This window comes from Panulirus ornatus, chromosome 14 (assembly GCF_036320965.1).
Source record: "Panulirus ornatus isolate Po-2019 chromosome 14, ASM3632096v1, whole genome shotgun sequence".
Lineage (NCBI taxonomy): Eukaryota > Metazoa > Arthropoda > Malacostraca > Decapoda > Palinuridae > Panulirus > Panulirus ornatus.
This window is the reverse complement of record NC_092237.1, coordinates 47,218,750-47,239,540: the sequence shown is the minus strand read 5'-3', so window position 1 is coordinate 47,239,540 and position 20,791 is coordinate 47,218,750. Positions and strand designations below refer to the sequence as shown.

The following is a 20,791-nucleotide window of genomic DNA, read 5'->3' as shown; positions in this document are numbered from 1 at the left end:
GGATACAGACACAAATCAGTCTTGACGGTACGACCTTCCGGTATAGTTCTTGCACACGAGAAGTTACGGCTCTTGAACATGACGGTACTGCCCAGGTTTACGATGGTCAAACCTGCGACGACATTTAAGGATCAGGTCATAGGTCAAGTCGGTATATTCAGAGGTCGTAACCTCGTGCTTGAAAGGGTCGTACCGCCTTGTTCATTGGTGTGTTTCATGATTCTCCAACAAATCCCGAAAGGAAATTTCTCTCCGCGATATTTAGTCTTCATATCGGTTTATCGCGACACATTGGAGAACTGTGAGGTCACAGTGAAGCACGTTCCCAGGGTCACAGGGTGAGGCACGTTCCCAGGGTCACAGTGAGGCACGTTCCCAGGGTCACAGTGAAGCACGTTCCCAGGGTCACAGAGTGAGGCACGTTCCCAGGGTCACAGTGAGGCACGTTCCCAGGGTCACAGAGTGAGGCACGTTCCCAGGGTCACAGAGTGAGGCACGTTCCCAGGGTCACAGTGAGGCACGTTCCCAGGGTCACAGAGTGAGGCACGTTCCCAGGGTCACAGAGTGAGGCACGTTCCCAGGGTCACAGAGTGAGGCACGTTCCCAGGGTCACAGAGTGAGGCACGTTCCCAGGGTCACAGTGAGGCACGTTCCCAGGGTCACAGAGTGAGGCACGTTCCCAGGGTCACAGTGAGGCACGTTCCCAGGGTCACAGAGTGAGGCACGTTCCCAGGGTCACAGTGAGGCACGTTCCCAGGGTCACAGAGTGAGGCACGTTCCCAGGGTCACAGAGTGAGGCACGTTCCCAGGGTCACAGTGAGGCACGTTCCCAGGGTCACAGTGAAGCACGTTCCCAGGGTCACAGAGTGAGGCACGTTCCCAGGGTCACAGAGTGAGGCACGTTCCCAGGGTCACAGGGTGAGGCACGTTCCCAGGGTCACAGAGTGAGGCACGTTCCCAGGGTCACAGAGTGAGGCACGTTCCCAGGGTCACAGAGTGAGGCACGTTCCCAGGGTCACAGAGTGAGGCACGTTCCCAGGGTCACAGAGTGAGGCACGTTCCCAGGGTCACAGGGTGAGGCACGTTCCCAGGGTCACAGAGTGAGGCACGTTCCCAGGGTCACAGAGTGAGGCACGGTCCCAGGGTCACAGGGTGAGGCACGTTCCCAGGGTCACAGAGTGAGGCACGTTCCCAGGGTCACAGGGTGAGGCACGTTCCCAGGGTCACAGGGTGAGGCACGTTCCCAGGGTCACAGGGTGAGGCACGTTCCCAGGGTCACAGGGTGAGGCACGTCCCAGGGTCACAGAGTGAGGCACGTTCCCAGGGTCACAGGGTGAGGCACGTTCCCAGGGTCACAGAGTAAGGCACGTTCCCAGGGTCACAGAGTGAGGCAGGGATGATGGTTCACAGGGAAGCCGCTGACCAGGTAGTGGCAGCGTTGTTTTGAATATACCAGGAAGTTTCATGCTAGCATGTAATTGTCGTTTTTTTCCGAACTCAGAGAATAAAAACAATAAACTGCTTTGATCAATCTTTGAGTTCGTAACCAATAGACACAACGAAATGTAACTCTTGTGCCATGAGCTGGGGAAGTCCTTTTGACCCACTGGTACCTAACTGAGGACTTATTTTTGACCCAGCGGGAACTTCTGTGGGTCACAGTTATTGACTCGTTGAAGTGTTCGATGCCTTATGGTCTTTAGGTAGGGTGAGGTCGCCCTTTATGGGGTCGTCTCGTCTTGAATGGATGATTCACCAGGAGGGTGGGCCCGGCTCTGGGAGATGCCATTGTAATGTCTTGGATCATGTCATCTCTGCCACCACTGTTGTCCACAACCTGCTGGGAGGCCTCTGTCCTCACGGTCCACCTCCAGCTTTACTTTGATTAATGTTTTTACAACACTGTCTTTGTATATATTCTGTTCCCTGTGTTGTGTATCTGAAATGAAGCAAAACATTTATTAAGTTCAGTTATCGTTTTACCGTCACACGTTCACCAAAAGTGGGGTGTCCATTCTGGAAAAAAAGATATTCCATATGGGTTGGATGATTTTCGAAATGATCAATACGACCCGAGTTGTCTCGGTAGGGTTGGTGAGCACATATGTGAGACAAATTTCTCAATCATTATGGTAGCCGTGATGTGTGGTCATGTACATCGCAATGTGAAACTATTATAAGACTTATTATAGCAATTGACAGGAAATGTTGCTCGCAGTCCATACAGTGCAACATCCTGAAAGCAGTGCTACCAGACCAGTAGGCCTTTCTCATAATGCTTCGTCCCTCGTCTCGTATTATTCCTTAGAAAAAGTGGTGGTAAGATATTTATTTGCCCTGTGTATTCAAGCTGTTAATTATCGGAGTATAACTACTTAATTGTAGATGGCTCATAGAAATATACCACTAACAACCAGTTTATAGCTAGTATACTGTGGACATTTAACTATCTAGGAATAGATGAATTAATACAGAACAGTTATGGATAGGTATGTCTTGAGTTTGGTACAGAGAATAGCTTTATGTGTATTTGAAGTTATCGGATGAAGAGTAATCGTTAAACTGCATTTGATTCTTGTAATATATGATGTATTAATGTCTGTTAATCGTTAAACTATATTTGATTCATGTAATACATGATGTATTGATGTGTATTAATGATGTATGTTTTTTGTTGCAGGTACTGGAGTCATGACCCGGGCGAGGGGCTGGACGGGAGGTGAACAACAGGTAGTAGTGTGTATGTGTGCGTGTGTGTGTCAGGTTGTATGATGTACACTGTACACTGTGCGACGCTCTTTATAGGAGAGGACAGTTTATGTTTGTGTTTCAGTGTCAGTGTTGTAATGGAGGAGGAGAGAGTTCAGGATATTTGTTTGCCAATCAGCTCGACGGTACGAACCCTCGAGTATAATGGCCTGACGTTTTGACCTGACCATTAAGGGTCAGGGCAAGACCAGGCCACCCTACCCAAGGGGTCATGTCATCGTGTTCATTGGTCTGGATCAAGGGGGTAGCTCGTGAGTCTTGATGGTGAGGCAATGTGCAGCAGCGTCAGGCCGGACACACTAGTGCTGGACCCAACTGGTCAGGAGCTCTCTGGGCACGAAGGACCTCATCTCCACTGAAATTACAGCACATTCGTACGTGATCCTCCGCTCACAACACAGTGTTAGACCCCTGTCTGTGTTGTTCTCTTAGATATTTTCATCCACATAAAAAGTTCGTTTCATACAAGCTCTCCTTGATGGCTCTTTTTTATTTCCGCTCGTTAACATTCGTCAGCTGCAGATGGTAAATCATCTGCTTCATTATGGCCCAGAGTAACGTAGCATGTTGCCAGGTCAGGACATCGAAGTGCTGGCCATACCATATCAAACCCTTGTTCAATTCATGGTCCTGCTCCACCTCATCATGGTTCATTCCACAGCTGTGTGTTAAGAGGAAGGGGGTAAGAGTCTCGAGACAACATAGATCGTGCAGCAGGCTGGTGCACCAGTACGTTGTGCTCTCGTAGTACGAGGCGATGGCTGTGGTCGAGGGTCTGGTACGGTCTGGCCACCACCTCGAACTCAGCGACACGACATAACGCTATGTCACTTTGGGCCCGTTGTGAATACGGAATCCCAATCCAAGGCTCACAAATGTTGAGGACCGGCAGGTAACTACCAGGAATGATGACCACGGATCAAGCAGTGTATTGACTCCTACATTACAGACGAGCTGTAAGTTGAGTGTAAAGAGACCTTGTGCCCGCCTTGTGCCGCACTGCTTTACTGAACGTTCATAAATGCGTTGAGTTTCCTCAAGAAACATTTTCCTCCCCGTGGAAGGCTCCGGTCATGGATAGGAGCTCGCCGTCCAGGTCAGGCCGTAAATGAAAGGTAATCTAACTGTGCTAAAGAGATATAGAAGTGAGGAGGGAAGAGGAGGGATGATCTGAAAGTTTGAGGTGAAGTGGAAAACTTTGCCTTTTGAAGACGGGGGGTCGTCAGGTCTAGGAGTTAGGAGAGGCGTGGGAAGGGAAGAGTTCTGTGTTGAGGAATGAAATCCTTGCAATGTGGAAAATGGAAAGTTAAATTGTGGCAGAGGTGAAGATGGCAAGGCTGCGGCACAAGGAGCAGAATGGCGGAAATTGTTTAGTGAACTGTAATGAACAGAAGCCCCGTCAATCAAGGACGAAATTACACTGTTAGGAGTACAGAGAGAGAGAGGGGAGGCTTGCTGTCAACCCTGACGGTGTTAATGATGAAGTGGGAGCTGTGTGACAGGCTGGGCGAGGGTGTAGCAGGTAGGGAAATGTGTGTGACAACATGGAGATGGAGTGTGTCTCAGCCTGGGTTAGAGTGCGGATGCTTGCGGCTAGAGTGTGTGATAGCTTGGAGAGGGTTGAGATATTCTGGGGAAGTTGTGTGACAGGCTGGAGAAGAGAATGCGGTAAGCTGGGGAGGATGTGTATGATAGCCTGGAGACGGTGTATGACAGCGTGGGGTAGGTAGGAAGGGGGTGTGGACAGGTGGCTGTCCAGGAAGACAACATTCTGATAACATAATGATTATGTGTGTGTGTGTGTGTGTGTGTGTGTAATTTAATGTAATATATGATTAGTTTATAGTTGATCGATCTCTTCGTAAAGGGTCCATAAACCAGGACATCCACTTGGAACTCTCACATAACACATTATTGTTCACACAAACGGGACAGCAATACACTGTAAGAACATCATCACCAACTGCATGCCAGTCCACTTCACCGAGAATTGAGCCAGCAGCTATGTCACACAGCCTCACAGGTCAGAGGAGGAACAGTACAGCTTTAGCCCAAGACAAAGGTGTGGAGGTGGAGACCAGCCTAGAGAAAGGACTTCAGTGTTTGTTGTATGAAATGAGTCAAGGTCTCCAACTGTGTTGAACCTGAAGAGCTTGTAGTACTGAATATGGATGATATATGGATGATATTCTCGCCAGTGTACTTGTTGAACCTACTCTGATGGTCAGACTCCCAGCACTCCCTCCCCTCATCACTATAGGCAAACTAGTGTACCATATTTGCTTCACGAAGAAGCTCCACCTCGGCACAGCAGCGATGGATCTCTCTCGTTCAGCTGGAGGATGTGGCTTGGTGCAGGCCGCGGGCACCAACTGTTGCTGCTTTCTCTGTACAGTGATCATGTAGGAAACCACTGCCTTGACGAGGGTACAGTCTGCCAGGTAACCTGACAACTTTACAAGGGGTGAAGTGTACGTTTACAAGGGGTGAGGTGTACCTTTACAAGGGGTGAGGTGTACCTTTACAAGGGGTGAAGTGTACGTTTACAAGGGGTGAGGTGTACCTTTACAGGGGAGAGGTGTACCTTTACAAGGGGTGAGGTGTACCTTTACAAGGGGTGAGGTGTACCTTTACAAGGGGTGAAGTGTACGTTTACAAGGGGTGAGGTGTACCTTTACAAGGGGTGAGGTGTACCTTTACAAGGGGTGAGGTGTACCTTTACAAGGGGTGAGGGGTGAGGTGTACATATTGGTCATGGCAAGAGTCATGGGGGGGCCATTGGATCTGCCTCGGTTGTAATGGTCACCTTTAAACTCCGCGTCCAGTTGTTGTACCACTCGTCTTTGTACCGTATGGTGCCCGCGTCCAGGCCAGCCCCCAGCTTGACCATTTAGGTAACCCACCTCCCTCCCATCTCCCGTGCCCCAGTCAATACACACTCATCATGAGGTGTGAGGAGTCAAGCGAGAGGACGGGGTACGACCCACTCCGTACCATGGTGTGGTGGTCATTGTGAGGAAATCACTCGTCACCACACAGAACCCAGTGAACCTCCTGACGCCCATGAACTCATCTGTAAACAGTGATTCCCTTTGGTTTGATGTTCTTTTTGACAGTAACGTGTTATACACTCACCAAAAAGCCAACAGCACGGGACCTAAGCTCGACTCTGTGGAGACATGAAAGTTGTCACATCATTATAGCAACTTCAGAAAAGTTGCCAAATGAGGTTTAGGGACAACGTCAAACTTTATGATGAACTTACTAGCAGTTAAGAGTCAGTGTATCAGATGTTACAGGTTCTCTATCAGACGTGCCCATAGCAGTGGATGAAAGTCACTTGTACCTGCTACGTTATCTTAACAATAGAAGAAATAAGATATAAAGAAACAAAAAAATGGCCCCCTTATATATATATATATATATATATATATATATATATATATATATATATATATATATATATATGTGTGTGTGTGTGTGTGTGTGTGTGTGTGTAACCTAAGTTCCATCATTTTGGAGACAGTACAGATGAGAAACGACAGAATATCCCAGGAAACCGTCCACCAAACTCCAGCACCAACACCACAACGATATCTCCTGCCCGCCATTATCCAGGGACTCGTATGACGCCCACGTCGAAGCTCCTATTGAAAGTGGTCTCCTGATTCTCTCATATATGCAGTATTCCCTGTCATTATGGAAACACACTTCAAAAGGTTACCTGGAAATTGAGCTAATGAGTTCCAGACGACAACCTACACAAGAGCGACACCATAGGAAGGACAAGTTAGGGTGGGTAGGGGGGAAGAGAAGGAGGCCGTGTAGATGTTAATGGCTCGTTTATAATAACTTAACTCCTTAACCTCATAGGCTTCACTTTGCCACCTTTGAGTATGATGACCTGGGCTTTGGCCTGACCCCTCAGGGTCAGGTCAACGAGTTAAATCTTCACTTGTTGTGGTGGAAAGTGTCAATAACCCCAAATTTGAAAACTTGGTGTGAGACATTGCAGATGTCTGTGAGTCACCAGATGCCACATCAATTCTGGAAGCCCTGTAGCGGGTGTAATCCTTCCAGGAGATATGAGCTTGCCTTACCTCAGAAGGAGACGAGGAACAACACCTGTGTTCCACTGGCATCACTTAACCACCTGGGAGTCCAGGGAATAGAAGACTTGTTGGTTGTGTGACACGGTTATCTGCTGGAGGACTGAGGGTAAGGTAGACTCTTATATACCTCGAGAACATGATCGCCGTGAACCTCTGCAGGAGTAACGAACACGTGTACTAAAGGGAAGAGAGGAAACAGACTGGAGAAGGGGCTCGGGAAAATGAGGATCCTCACTTCGGAATTGTTGACAATATTTTTTTTTTTCTACGAATGTTACCACGGTGGTAAGTGATGCATGTGGAACATAGGTGTACATAGCCTCGTGGTACGACTTCAGTAAGCCTAGTGGAGGAGAGTAATTACTGTAAGTGGTAGTTTATTGGATAACATGGCTGTCTGTCTGTGCATGTGTGTGTGTCTCACTGTATGACCACTTCGGGGAAAATGTCGTCGACTGTTAGCGTAACTTTTTCCCGCCGTTTTTTGTCTCGGTAGAGCAGCTCATGGGGGGAGTACAGGAGCGTGAGGGAGCTCTCGTGGCTGCAGGAGTGACTCAGTACACTTGGTGGCAGGTCGTCCAGCTGGTGATGGTGACAGGCAGGTCGACCGGCTGGTAGTGGCAGTAGGTCGACCAGCTGGTGATGATGGCCCCCCAGCTGCCACCGTGCTGGTCCTTGGACTCGGATCGAATCCAAGCTGCCAAGTTTGGTCGTTGTTCGATCAAGCTGTTGATGGCTGTGGCCCGCAGGCCCACATAACCACTACAGCCTCGTTCGTCTGGTACATTTTGTAAACATTTCTCCAGGACCTCCGTACATATCTCCTTTACGCATCGCTGAGTGTTTGTGATGGCTTCAGGTAGTGGCCTGGGCTCCGAGTGCTCACTGTTTCTCATGTGCTTATCATACCTTGAGGTTTGAGTGGCGATATTTTGCAGTCTTCCATGACTGTCTTGCCTGTGAGGAATTTGTTGTTATTGTTGTTATTTAAGGTTTGTAACCATGTCATCCAGGATACTGTGTGTGTGTGTGTGTGTGTGTGTAAATAATGACGTGTCTCTCCTGGCTGCGGACAAAGGGTATAGCCTCGGTGATCACAGTCGTTCCCAAGTGTTCCGTTCCTTTACGTTCCTTCCTCTTATGATAAAGCCATCAGAATTGATACTCACAGGTCCTCCTCGCAGGTCCTGTTGTCTATCCTGTTTCCATCCAGCCTCCCACGACCCTTTCTGCCTGCGGTGCCTCACGCCTACCCGCCCACAGCGCCCCGCCAACATTACCGTCCCCAGCGGCAGCAGGTGCGGGCGAAGTCTGGCTTACCGCCACCCACACTCCCTCTCTGTCCAATAACCAAGATACATTAGTCCTGAAGGTCATAGGACGTGTTCGGAAGGTCAGATACGAGACAAACAGTTCAGTGTGACAGTGGATTAAACCCGTAGGCTGCGGCCGAACAGGAGGCGGGCGTGCATGGACTTCCAGTCTCTCGCCTTCGTCATATGGGTACGTCGGAGGCATCAGTGCTCTCCGACGGAGTATAGAACTGCTCGAAAACTGCTGGTCTTCCTGTGGACATCGCGGTCGTGAACTGTATTGTGTAGCAAGTTCCTCGTTGCTCATCCAAGCTGCAAGTGTATGCTCAGCCAACACAGGTGTGACGAGGACAGGCAAGCCTCGAGACACCAGGCTAGTGAGGGAATAAGTCATCAACCCACTGGGGTCAAATCCTTTTGCTCTACAGCTCACAGGATGAGCATGGGGTGCACGATAAATTTGCCGGGGTTACCGGCACAGATCAATCAATCCCCAGCATCATGGGGAGACAGGAGTAATTTATATTGATGCCTCGAGTACAGCTGGAAATTATCGGAAGGAACTTCTTGGAATTCCCAGTACTGTAGTTCCAACGTTGACAAGTTAGGTACTTGTTGGTTGTAAGTGTCATGATGGGAAGTTGGTTCGCTGGTTGTGGTGCCTGAGGAAGGGACTGCTCCCTGGTTACGTACGTGAGAGGTGAGCCAGAGTGAGGCAGCTGGACGAGGTACAGTGTGGAATGATCTTACAGAAGTTGGTGTGAGCCACTGTGTTGCCTGTGTACAACACTGTATAAGGCATTGTTGCTAGCGACCTAATGTGAAGAACTAGCAGCTCACTGATTTGGTGTTGCCGCGACGTGGTGATGCTAGTGACAACAGCGAGACTCTTACTGGCATTAAAGGTTAGGGTCTGCTTGAGTATGTGATGGGCCCTGGGCCATGGTCAAACTGAGGTCTACCTGGCCAGGGAGGTCATGGTGGCCTCTGACACATACCAGATTATGATTCTTAAAGCCGAGCCACAGGAACCACCTGGAGTGGTTGTGGAGGATGTTGCTGCGCCCCACATTGACGCAGACAGTGGGGGCAGACGACGCAGACACCTGATAGCCAGACTGAGCAGGTGCCACACCAGTGGCACGGCCACAGTAGTTGGCCAAACCTCTGCAAAACCACTTCCGATCTCTGCACAACAACTGTGCCGCCGTTCGTCAGAGTCATTAACCAGGTCGTGTACTATCGAATGATCGTAATCACCTCGTCACCTCCAACCGGTCACTCTGAGCCGGCGACCAAGTGGCTGAGGTGTTGTCGTAAGGCAGGAGGTGGTGGCAGAGGTCAGCAGGTGTTAGGTCCTGGTGGGGTTGAGACACCTGCGGTGATCACCATACGTCACACGCTGAGCCAGGGAGCCGCCCCTGGTATCTTGCCCCAGCAGACACTACACACGACAGGTGAGTTGTTCTCATGGTAAAAACGACCTATTCGTGTGGTTAGGGATCCGTAAATGGCTGGAAAAATCTTGCTCAATATATATATATATATATATGATGCGCACGTGAAGAAGCTGGAGTGATTATCAATGACTGGAGCAGGTATACAGAGGGATATCTGTGTAAATATAGTAGATATTGTCCTGTCAATGGACTGAACCAGGGCATATCAAGCGGCCGGGGGAAACCATGGAAAGGTCTGTGGGGTTGGTTGTGGAGAGGGAGTATGGTTTCGGAGCGATGCACACGACAAGTAGAGAGTGGGCGTGAGAGAATAGGGCCTTTTTTTTCCCTCTGTTCCTCATTATAAAGGACCAGTAATGCGAGAAGACATAATAGCCATCGTCTATTATATAAGGTTCCAATACATGTATTACCTCCTCGGTGGTGCGTTGTGTTACGACTTCATGAAGCAGTCCTGCAGCCAGACAGCACCGGACCAGCGTCCTCACCAACTTCTGGTTCCTCGTGACTCCGTGACATTGTTGTGGGACCGTTTGGTGTCAGGTGCTGCAGGAAGCCACGCTGTCATGCCCTGTTGCTTCACCAGGTCTGGCGACAGTGATGCATTCCATTGTGGAACGGCGGTGAAGGTAGGCAGACTTCCTGGAGGCCAGGCGCAGCACTGACGGTGTGGTGGAGGATAGTCAGGTGTGGACAAGGACAAAGAGCCTACAAAATTTACCAGACCGGCTATGTTGTGAGGACTATGTGGGCTTGCGGGCTGCGGTTTTAAACAGTTTGGTCGACCAACGACCAAACTCAACGGCTTAGGCTCTGACCAGGCTATGGAAGGTAGTGGTAGACCCCTCTCCACCCTCCCAAAGACTTCACCAGGTATTCCGTGCCCGCCTCCAGTAGCCACACGTAGATGTCCTCCTCCCGGGATGGTTCGTACATGGGTACTGATGGCACGTCTGGTGTTGCCACGGCACCGCCATGCTCCGACGCTTGCTAGTTCGCAAAATTCCTTTACCCTGATTTAGATTATCATTCTCATCAGCATAATAGGTCCTTCTGATTTCCTTTTGGAAAGACATGACTTGGGTTATTGAAGACGGGAATATTTTAAGGAGAAATTCACCTCCGAATTGTATCATAAAGTTCCTCAATCGAAATAATGTTCAGTGTCACAGTGAGTGGTGGTAGTTCATGGAGACATCCACAAGCCCCCGGTAGCGGGTTCTCCTTACCTGGGATGTGTCAGAGGGCCCCCAGCCTCCTGCACTGGTGGTGGCACCTGCATAGCCTCCCCAGGGGTGCTATCCGTGTTGGTAGTGAACTAATCTTGGCTCGTTGGTCCGTAATGGTGAACTAGGAATGACTCATTGGTCTGTGGTCGTCATGTACTTGTGACTGTCGTCTATAGTGGTTAAGTACGACTCAGTCGTTCGTTGTGGTATAATAGGTGTGACCCTATCGTCCGTGGTGGTATGATAGATGTGACCCCTGTCGTCCGTGATGGTATAGTAGATGTGACCCTGTCGTTCGTGGTGGTATATTAGGTGTGACCCTGTCGTTCGTGGTGGTAAAATGAATGTGACCTTGTCGTTCGTGGTGGTATAATAGGTGTGACCCTGTCGTTCGTGGTGGTAAAATAGATGTGACCTTGTCGTTCGTGGTGGTATAATAGGCGTGACCCTGTCGTTCGTGGTGGTATAATAGGTGTGACCCTGTCGTTCGTGGTGGTAAAATAGATGTGACCTTGTCGTCCGTGGTGGTATAATAAGTGTGACCCTGTCGTTCGTGGTGGTATAATAGATGTGACCCTGTCGTCCGTGGTGGTATAATAGGTGTGACCCTGTCGTCCGTGGTGGTATAATAGATGTGACCCTGTCGTCCGTGGTGGTATAATAGATGTGATCTGGTCGTCCGTGGTGGTAAATTAGGCATGACCCAGTGGTCCGTGGTGGTGGTGTCGGTGAAGTAGGCACGAGGCTGTGGACCGGAGGTGACACATTAGTGCATCAGTCATGCAGGAGCCGTGTTGGAGTGGTTGTCAGCGTGGTGTCCGCAGGTCGGCCGCTGGGCTGCAAAGGGCGGTGTAGTTAGCGGCGGCCTCTCGCTCCTGCCTGCCCTAACCCGCCCTAACTCGGGAAGCTTGCATCAGTTTCTCCTCGTTGTCATCACTCAGGATCGTGTACACTCTCTTGACCAGTTGAGACAATGACCCGTGCAGTCTCGTAAGTCACAATGGCTGGCGATGTGGGCTGACTGTAGGTTGGTTTGTTGTGAGATGGTTCTCTGGCGTCACCCGCCGCTGGGTGCGGTGAGGGAGGGAGTCAACCAAACACGTTTCAATCTTGCTAAGAACTTTTGTGGTTCCTGTTTCTGATTTGTATCTCAGACCACGTGGAACATTTCACAACTCGTGTGTGTGTGTGTGTGTGTGTGTGTGTGTGTGTGTGTGTGTGTGTGTGTGTGTGTGGCTGGGTTACAGTGGTCCAGCACTATACCCTTCAGTACTTCTGTCGTCCATCTGGTTCCTCAAGCTGTTGTTTTGCGCAAGCACGTCGGAGGTCTTGGATGTGAAACATGTGGATGAATCGATTTGTTTCTCGTCTAAACAATGATTTTCCCGAGCATTCCAGTCAGCGGTCGTGAAATATGTGCGTGTCAGATGCGTCTCCCCACGTAACCCCCTCCTCCCTGCACTGTGCCGCAGACAGACAAACTCATGACTCGACCGTTCTCTCTCTCTCTCTCTCTCTCTCTCTCTCTCTCTCTCTCTCTCTCTCTCTCTCTCTCTCTCTCTCTCTCTCTCTCCTTCCTCTCCTGAGTCTCGTATGGCATCTTGAGTTTAGGCTTGGTCACTTCCGCTTCTTTTGACCTTGTTTTTCCTCTTGCTGCGAGAGTGGTGGCCTTGTGTGAGGTCTAGCATCGTGTTTCCATCTCGTCCGCACGTCTATGTTTTTAACAATTTGCCAGCAAGTCTTGGAGGTCTAGCAGGCGACGGAGAACGGGCCGTGACGTAGGTATGCGTCCGTGCGTGCTGCTGCCTGGCTCACACATGATGCATCTAATACCAGTTGAACACATGAAGGTGCGGAAATACTCGATCAACACACTGTATGAGGGAGCTTCACTATCAACCACCTGCTCTCACACTGGGTAATGCTCCACATGATATGCAGATAGAGTGTTAAGAGCTAGTCTTAACTAATCGGTCAGTTCCCCTCACTCCTCATGTTCTTTATGATGTGTTCTGGGCGTGTGTCGGTGGTGGTAGAAGGTTCAGCAGCTTCTGTTTTCCCGCTGTTGTTTGCTGTAGCATCCCTGTTATAGCTCGGACAGTCGCCATAACGTGTATATTTTAGTGTGTATTTGGAATGAGACCTGGCTTCATGGTGTGTCCGGGGTGACGGTGTGTGGTGGCCTGGAGTTGTTGCCAGCAGCCTTGTGGGTCAGTCACCGCTCTCTAGACACACTCGTCAGGGAGTGGTGGTGTTGGGTGGTGAGTGTGGTGCTGGTTAGGATGGTGGTGATCGTGATGACAGCGTGACACGTATACCAGGACTTCCCAGCAGGAGGGAGGCGCCCCAGTCTCGCCCTCCCCACGAGTTGTTTTGGGTCACTTCCTGTGATGTCTCCACTGTAGGTTTTCTCATGTTATTGTGAGGTGGTACAAGGTCACGCCACACGGGTAGGATGACAGTGCGCCGCGCTATCGGAGGCATTGCTTTTGTTTTCTTATTTTTGTTATGTTTCTGTATTTGCGTAAGTATGTGCTTCTGCATCTGTGTGGTTGTGTCTGTACGCGTGCGCTTGTTTGATGTATGTGTGTTTATGTCGACGCACGTTTTGTATATATGCGTAAATATGTATGTGTTCACGCGTACGTTAACGTATGTGCCTATTAGATGGGTGCGTATATGCGCTTGTGGCTCTCCGGATAAGACCTCTAGAAAAGATTAGATAACAGGAACACTAATGAGTACTTTGCCGGCGTTATGGCCCCGTCTCCACGACCCGCGAGGCCGCGAGAGAACCACCTCAAGCTGGAGACCCGCTCTGCTGACCTTGACAATCAACGGTTTATCCGGTACCCGTCACCCGCCGCCTCTCTCCCTCCGCTGGTAGCAATTTATGCACATACACCGCGCTACTTGTTGTGGTCGAAGGAGGAGGGTAGAAGCTGCCAGATTGGCCCCGTTCACACGCCAGAGTCTACCCTTTCTGTATATGTATATATTCCGTGGAAGTGACTACTGTAAAGTAATGTGTACAAAAACGAATGTGTGTGATGTAGGGCGGCATGGCGTGGTCTGTGGTTTGGTCATCAGTGAAAGCAGTTTTCACGAGAGGTCGTGGCGCCGCATATATTAAGTAGATACTGGATTTTATGCAAAGAAAATATTCACAAGCATCGTGTAGACTGTAATACACGGTTGAATATTTTTGGTGAGTTGATGTAGCAGGTGCTTGATACCAGAACTAGTCTTTCCTTAAGAAGGAAGTGTTCTTCTCTGATGTTATCACGTATCTCTCCATATTAATGCATGCCATTTCCTTTTCCCTTTTCTGGATGAAATGTTGATGGTGATGCTATTTAAAAGCGCTAGGAAAACTACTCGACTTGTAAGATACATTTTTGGCTTCTTTCGCCTTAATGCTTAAAATAGCAAGAGTAAACTTTGGAGTGTCTGCCGTTTACCATCATACATTGGTGGGTTTTCTGTATATGTTAAACTTCAACTTGTTTCCTTGCCTATGGATCATGCAATCTAAAAATGGTAACACTATTATTTTCATTTTCTACAGTAAATTTGATGGAAGGTACTAAATTGTTAAGTAAGGGGAGAAATATTTGTAAATTTTCATTAGCTGGCCAAACACAAAGAACATCATCTACATACTAAACCAAATTGCATTAGAAGGTAAGATATCCTTTAGTAATTTTGTTTCAAAAAATTCCATTTAAAGATTACGTAGCACAGGTGAAAGAGGGTTACCCATTGGTGCTCATATATCCATTATTACTCATCTCAACATGACAGAGTTAAATTGTCATCATTTCAATCTATGTTCCTTAGGGCATTACGTATTTGCAGTCCAGAGTTCATTGATGATGAGTTTGAGAAGATATATTCTATTGGATCTAAGTTAAAGTACCCTAGATCTTTCATTGATAAATCCCTTAAGTTAGAAAAGAAATCATTTTATAGAGTTGAGCCCAAACCTCCCATTGACACCAAGAATCTTTTAGTTCTCCTTTTAATTTCACTTTGCTTCCCATGTTGCTTAAATCCTTTAATGTAAATGTTGCCTTTAGCAACAATAATACTATAAAGAATATCTTAATCAGGAATTCACCAGAAAATTCTCTTGGATGTATCTATAAAGTGCCTTGTGGAAACTGATAAATTTTATGTTGGTCAGACTGGTAAGGATCTTTCTGTTAGAACAACTTAAGCAACATAAATATAGTATAAGAACGGGACAAGAATCAAATGCCTTGTTTAAACATGTTAAAAACTATGATCATTGTATTGACTGGAGTAACCAAGAGAAATATCATTGAATCTATTATTAAATACACAAAGAATTATAATCTTAATATTGTTGATGGTCTATACAAATTAGATAACTTTATTGTTGACAAGATTTGTAAAATGATAAGTTTATGAACGCTCGTTGTATGTTTTGGACAATCACGTTTTCCAAATGGCGTCCTAGCTTCGTCTCTTCGATGTATATCAACTGTGTTATATTTCCCTCTTGTGTCTCCCCTGATGATGTGATTATTACACGAAAGTGCACTTGGGAACTTTTCGTGTTTCATTTTCCCCGTGGACTCATAGGAATATATATATATATATATATATATATATATATATATATATATATATATATATATATATATATATATATATATATATATATATGAAGTTCCGCCTGATTGACCTCTAAGGGAGACGTATAGAAAGGGAAGTTAATGGTTTATGTATAGTGATTTTGAAGTTCCTCAGGTTCTCTTTCGGAAAAGGTCCTGATGTTTCCAAGGACCATATGTGTGTGTGTGTGTGTGTAATGCACAGCTATATACACTCGAGAAGATAAGGTAAGAGGTTGGGGAGACGGGTGGTGAGTTAGGAGTTTCCCTCACAGTTCGTTATCAGACGTGTTAATGTATGTTAATCTGGCCTTGTAGGCGGCCATTAGCAGGGCCCGGGGTAGGAACCTAAGCTAAATAGAGTTTAATTCCGGGTGCTACACCACGAGTGCTGAGGTTACTGAGGTGTTAATGCCACTCTGCTGTTGATGTTTCTTGTTTCTCCCGGTAGTAATGGTAGTGTTCATGTTGGTGTTCCCAGTGGTGGTGGTGATGGTAGTGTTCATGTTGGTGTTCCCAGTGGTGGTGGTGATGGTAGTGTTCATGTTGGTGTTCCCAGTGGTGGTGGTGATGGTAGTGTTCATGTTGGTGTTCCCAGTGGTGGTGGTGATGATGGTAGTGTTCATGTTGGTGTTCCCAGTGGTGGTGGTGGTGATGGTAGTGTTCATGTTGGTGTTCCCAGTGGTGGTGGTGGTGATGGTAGTGTTCATGTTGGTGTTCCCAGTGGTGTGGTGGTGATGGTAGTGTTCATGTTGGTTTCCCAGTGGTGGTGGTGATGGTAGTGTTCATGTTGGTGTTTCCCAGTGGTGGTGGTGATGGTAGTGTTCATGTTGGTGTTCCAGTGGTGGTTGTGATGGTAGTGTTCATGTTGGTGTTCCCAGTGGTGGTGGTGGTGATGGTAGTGTTCATGTTTTGGTGTTCCCAGTGGTGGTGGTTGATGGTAGTGTTCATGTTGGTGTTCCCAGTGGTGTGGTGATGGTAGTGTATCATGTTGGTGTTCCCAGTGGTGATGGTGATGGCAGTGTTCATGTTGGTGTTCCCAGTGGTGGTGGTGATGGTAGTGTTCATGTTGGTGTTCCAGTGGTGGTGGTGGTGGTGATGGTAGTGTTCATGTGGTGTTTCCCAGATGTTTCATGTGTGTTCCCAGTGATGGTAGTGTTCATGTTGGTGTTCCCAGTGGTGGTGGTGATGGTAGTGTTCATGTTGGTGTTCCCAGTGGTGGTGGTGATGGTAGTGTTCATGTTGGTGTTCCCAGTGGTGGTGGTGATGGTAGTGTTCATGTTGGTGTTCCCAGTGGTGGTGGTGATGGTAGTGTTCATGTTGGTGTTCCCAGTGGTGGTGGTGATGGTAGTGTTCATGTTGGTGTTCCCAGTGGTGGTGGTGATGGTAGTGTTCATGTTGGTGTTCCCAGTGGTGGTGGTGGTGATGGTAGTGTTCATGTTGGTGTTCCCAGTGGTGGTGGTGATGGTAGTGTTCATGTTGGTGTTCCCAGTGGTGGTGGTGATGGTAGTGTTCATGTTGGTGTTCCCAGTGGTGGTGGTGATGGTAGTGTTCATGTTGGTGTTCCCAGTGGTGGTGGTGATGGTAGTGTTCATGTTGGTGTTCCCAGTGGTGGTGGTGATGGTAGTGTTCATGTTGGTGTTCCCAGTGGTGGTGGTGATGGTAGTGTTCATGTTGGTGTTCCCAGTGGTGGTGGTGATGGTAGTGTTCATGTTGGTGTTCCCAGTGGTGGTGGTGATGGTAGTGTTCATGTTGGTGTTCCCAGTGGTGGTGGTGATGGTAGTGTTCATGTTGGTGTTCCCAGTGGTGGTGGTGATGGTAGTGTTCATGTTGGTGTTCCCAGTGGTGGTGGTGATGGTAGTGTTCATGTTGGTGTTCCCAGTGGTGGTGGTGATGGTAGTGTTCATGTTGGTGTTCCCAGTGGTGGTGGTGATGGTAGTGTTCATGTTGGTGTTCCCAGTGGTGGTGGTGATGGTAGTGTTCATGTTGGTGTTCCCAGTGGTGGTGGTGATGGTAGTGTTCATGTTGGTGTTCCCAGTGGTGGTGGTGATGGTAGTGTTCATGTTGGTGTTCCCAGTGGTGGTGGTGATGGTAGTGTTCATGTTGGTGTTCCCAGTGGTGGTGGTGATGGTAGTGTTCATGTTGGTGTTCCCAGTGGTGGTGGTGATGGTAGTGTTCATGTTGGTGTTCCCAGTGGTGGTGGTGATGGTAGTGTTCATGTTGGTGTTCCCAGTGGTGGTGGTGATGGTAGTGTTCATGTTGGTGTTCCCAGTGGTGGTGGTGATGGTAGTGTTCATGTTGGTGTTCCCAGTGGTGGTGGTGATGGTAGTGTTCATGTTGGTGTTCCCAGTGGTGATGGTGATGGTAGTGTTCATGTTGGTGTTCCCAGTGGTGGTGGTGGTGATGGTAGTGTTCATGTTGGTGTTCCCAGTGGTGGTGGTGATGGTAGTGTTCATGTTGGTGTTCCCAGTGGTGGTGGTGATGGTAGTGTTCATGTTGGTGTTCCCAGTGGTGGTGGTGATGGTAGTGTTCATGTTGGTGTTCCCAGTGGTGGTGGTGATGGTAGTGTTCATGTTGGTGTTCCCAGTGGTGGTGGTGATGGTAGTGTTCATGTTGGTGTTCCCAGTGGTGGTGGTGATGGTAGTGTTCATGTTGGTGTTCCCAGTGGTGGTGGTGATGGTAGTGTTCATGTTGGTGTTCCCAGTGGTGGTGGTGATGGTAGTGTTCATGTTGGTGTTCCCAGTGGTGGTGGTGATGGTAGTGTTCATGTTGGTGTTCCCAGTGGTGGTGGTGATGGTAGTGTTCATGTTGGTGTTCCCAGTGGTGGTGGTGATGGTAGTGTTCATGTTGGTGTTCCCAGTGGTGGTGGTGATGGTAGTGTTCATGTTGGTGTTCCGGTGGTGATGGTAGTGTTCATGTTGTGTTCCAGTGGGGTGGTGGTGATGGCAGTGTTCATGTTGGTGTTCCCAGTGGTGGTGGTGATGGTAGTGTTCATGTTGGTGTTCCCAGTGGTGGTGGTGGTGATGGCAGTGTTCATGTTGGTGTTCCCAGTGGTGGTGGTGATGGTAGTGTTCATGTTGGTGTTCCCAGTGGTGGTGGTGGTGATGGCAGTGTTCATGTTGGTGTTCCCAGTGGTGGTGGTGATGGTAGTGTTCATGTTGGTGTTCCCAGTGGTGATGGTAGTGTTCATGTTGGTGTTCCCAGTGGTGGTGGTGATGGTAGTGTTCATGTTGGTGTTCCCAGTTGATGTTATGTATCATGTTGGTGTCAGTGGTGGTGATGGTAGTGTTCATGTTGGTGTTCCCAGTGGTGGTGGTGATGGTAGTGTTCATGTTGGTGTTCCCAGTGGTGGTGGTGATGGTAGTGTTCATGTTGGTGTTCCCAGTGGTGGTGGTAATGGCAGTGTTCTTAGTGCTACTGCTACACGTGTGCCTGTGTTGCTGAGGACAATGTCGTGTTGATAGTGCTATCGGTAGTTCCCGTGTAGCTGTTGTTAGTAGTTTCCGTGTAGCTGTTGTTAGTAGTTCCCGTGTACCTGTTGTTGGTAGTTCCCGTGTAGCTGTTGTTAGTAGTTCCCGTGTACCTGATGTTGGTAGTTCCCGTGTACCTGTTGTTGGTAGTTCCCGTGTAGCTGTTGTTAGTAGTTCCCGTGTAGCTGTTGTTAGTAGTTCCCGTGTACCTGTTGTTGGTAGTTCCCGTGTAGCTGTTGCTGTTAGTTGGTTATTCTGTCTTAGTTGATCACTCTTGTACAAGTAGTACCGTAATTTTCAGAATGAATGCGTCTCAGTTTTTTCTTCAGTTTTGCTCATGCCCTTACTTTGTATGCCTGTGTATGCCCTTGGTTCATCCCATGTTCTGTCTACCATCACCCCTGTCAGGAGAAATGCTCAATTTCTTTAATATCTGTCTCGCTGGCAGTCCTTGTGTGGCATCTGTGGAGAACCTATCCTCTAGGTTGCTGTGTCACACGAGTGAAGTTGGCAGCAGCAGACTCACCACCATTTTGATGGCTGGAGACCGAGTGTATGAAGACTTCCTACTTCCTCTGTTTGTCTTGTCTGCTCACGAGGGAGTCACATAGTTATAGTGTGAAGCACAGTCACGGACGAGGCAAGTCACAGACGCTGTCCAGGTCCGGGTGCGTGGAGATGAAGCGGAGGAGCGGGTTTGTAGGAGTTGAAGAATCTGGGAGAGTTTTCCTAGAATGGTCTTGAATGGGCAGTGAGCAGGAGCTAGGGGAAGGGGGAGGAGAGTAGATAGTCGTTGGTGCTCATCTTAGGGTGCGCTGTTTTGTTAATCACTCCTGCTGATCCTTGAGATTAATTATGCGATAATTTCACCTGATTTATTGATTTTCGAGCCTGGACAACAGTGAAATTATGCTGGCTCTCTTTACTGTGGTTAGATGTGTCCACATAGTCTATACTCATTATGAAACACTCAGTCTTGTTAGCGGTTGTTTATTATTCACTTCTTTACTAAACTCTAACTTTCCTGTGAATGCGGGTTTTTTCTCTTTCGAAAATGCTGAATATTGTTCTTAAGTTCAGATACTTCGAGGAAACTTGTTGCTTAACGATACTTGTTTTTCATTAATAAGAGGTTTAGGTGAAGAGGTCGTCAAAGCCAACACACAAGTGGGAGGGAACTTCGTACAGTGGCAAAGATGGCGTATTGCAGGAACAAAAAAAGTCGTCAAGGTCAGCAGTGTCAATGGTTAATGTTAAGGGCGTTTTGCACCTCCCCGTCGGCCATTGTATGAAGACACTTGTCTGGAATGAGTGGGATGTACCGCCTAAAGGAGTCAGGGAGCCGTTAATATTTGTCTATGGCTGTATGTCACCAGCACCTCACACACTCCACCAACATAGAAACAAAAGCAAGCACACCCAGGTCACCCCAGGAGCGAGTGCGGGCTACAGGGTTGTAATAAGGAGGACAGTGGAATGTATTTTTACACTGATGCATCTCAAGGCTGTTAACCTTCAGTCTGCAAAGAAAAACAAAAGCATTTATGTCTTGTCAGAATTGACCAGCTTTCTCTTGAAGTATTTTGAGTTCGGTAGTATGTAATGATGATGATAGTAAATATGAAGATTGGTATCATCAGTATGAGTAATTAACACACAACAGTAATTTTGTCATGTTTCTGTGGTGATAATGAGTTCTGGGGTTATCATATGAAGGTTGGCAAGCTAGCAAGGAGGAGTCACACTGGTGGTGACGTGGGCGGAGGTTGTCTGGCGGCAGCCACGGCTCCCTCACTCA

The 20,791-nt window shown here is 48.1% G+C and overlaps 1 protein-coding gene across 2 annotated transcripts in view; it reads left to right on the top strand.

Moving 5' to 3' along the window:
- Window positions 1-20,791, top strand: part of LOC139753378 (breakpoint cluster region protein-like) — a 357,006-nt gene that overhangs the window by 273,787 nt on the left and 62,428 nt on the right. Inside the window, exon 1 of one of the 2 annotated variants that reach the window (XM_071669805.1) lies at window positions 8,897-9,651. The exons of the other annotated variant lie outside the window; for it this stretch is intronic. Within the exon in view, the coding sequence (XP_071525906.1) occupies window positions 9,441-9,651 (211 nt within the window). The 5' untranslated portion in view covers window positions 8,897-9,440. Of the gene's footprint in view, window positions 1-8,896; window positions 9,652-20,791 lie in introns of those variants that run through there. 2 annotated transcript variants of the gene reach the window in all.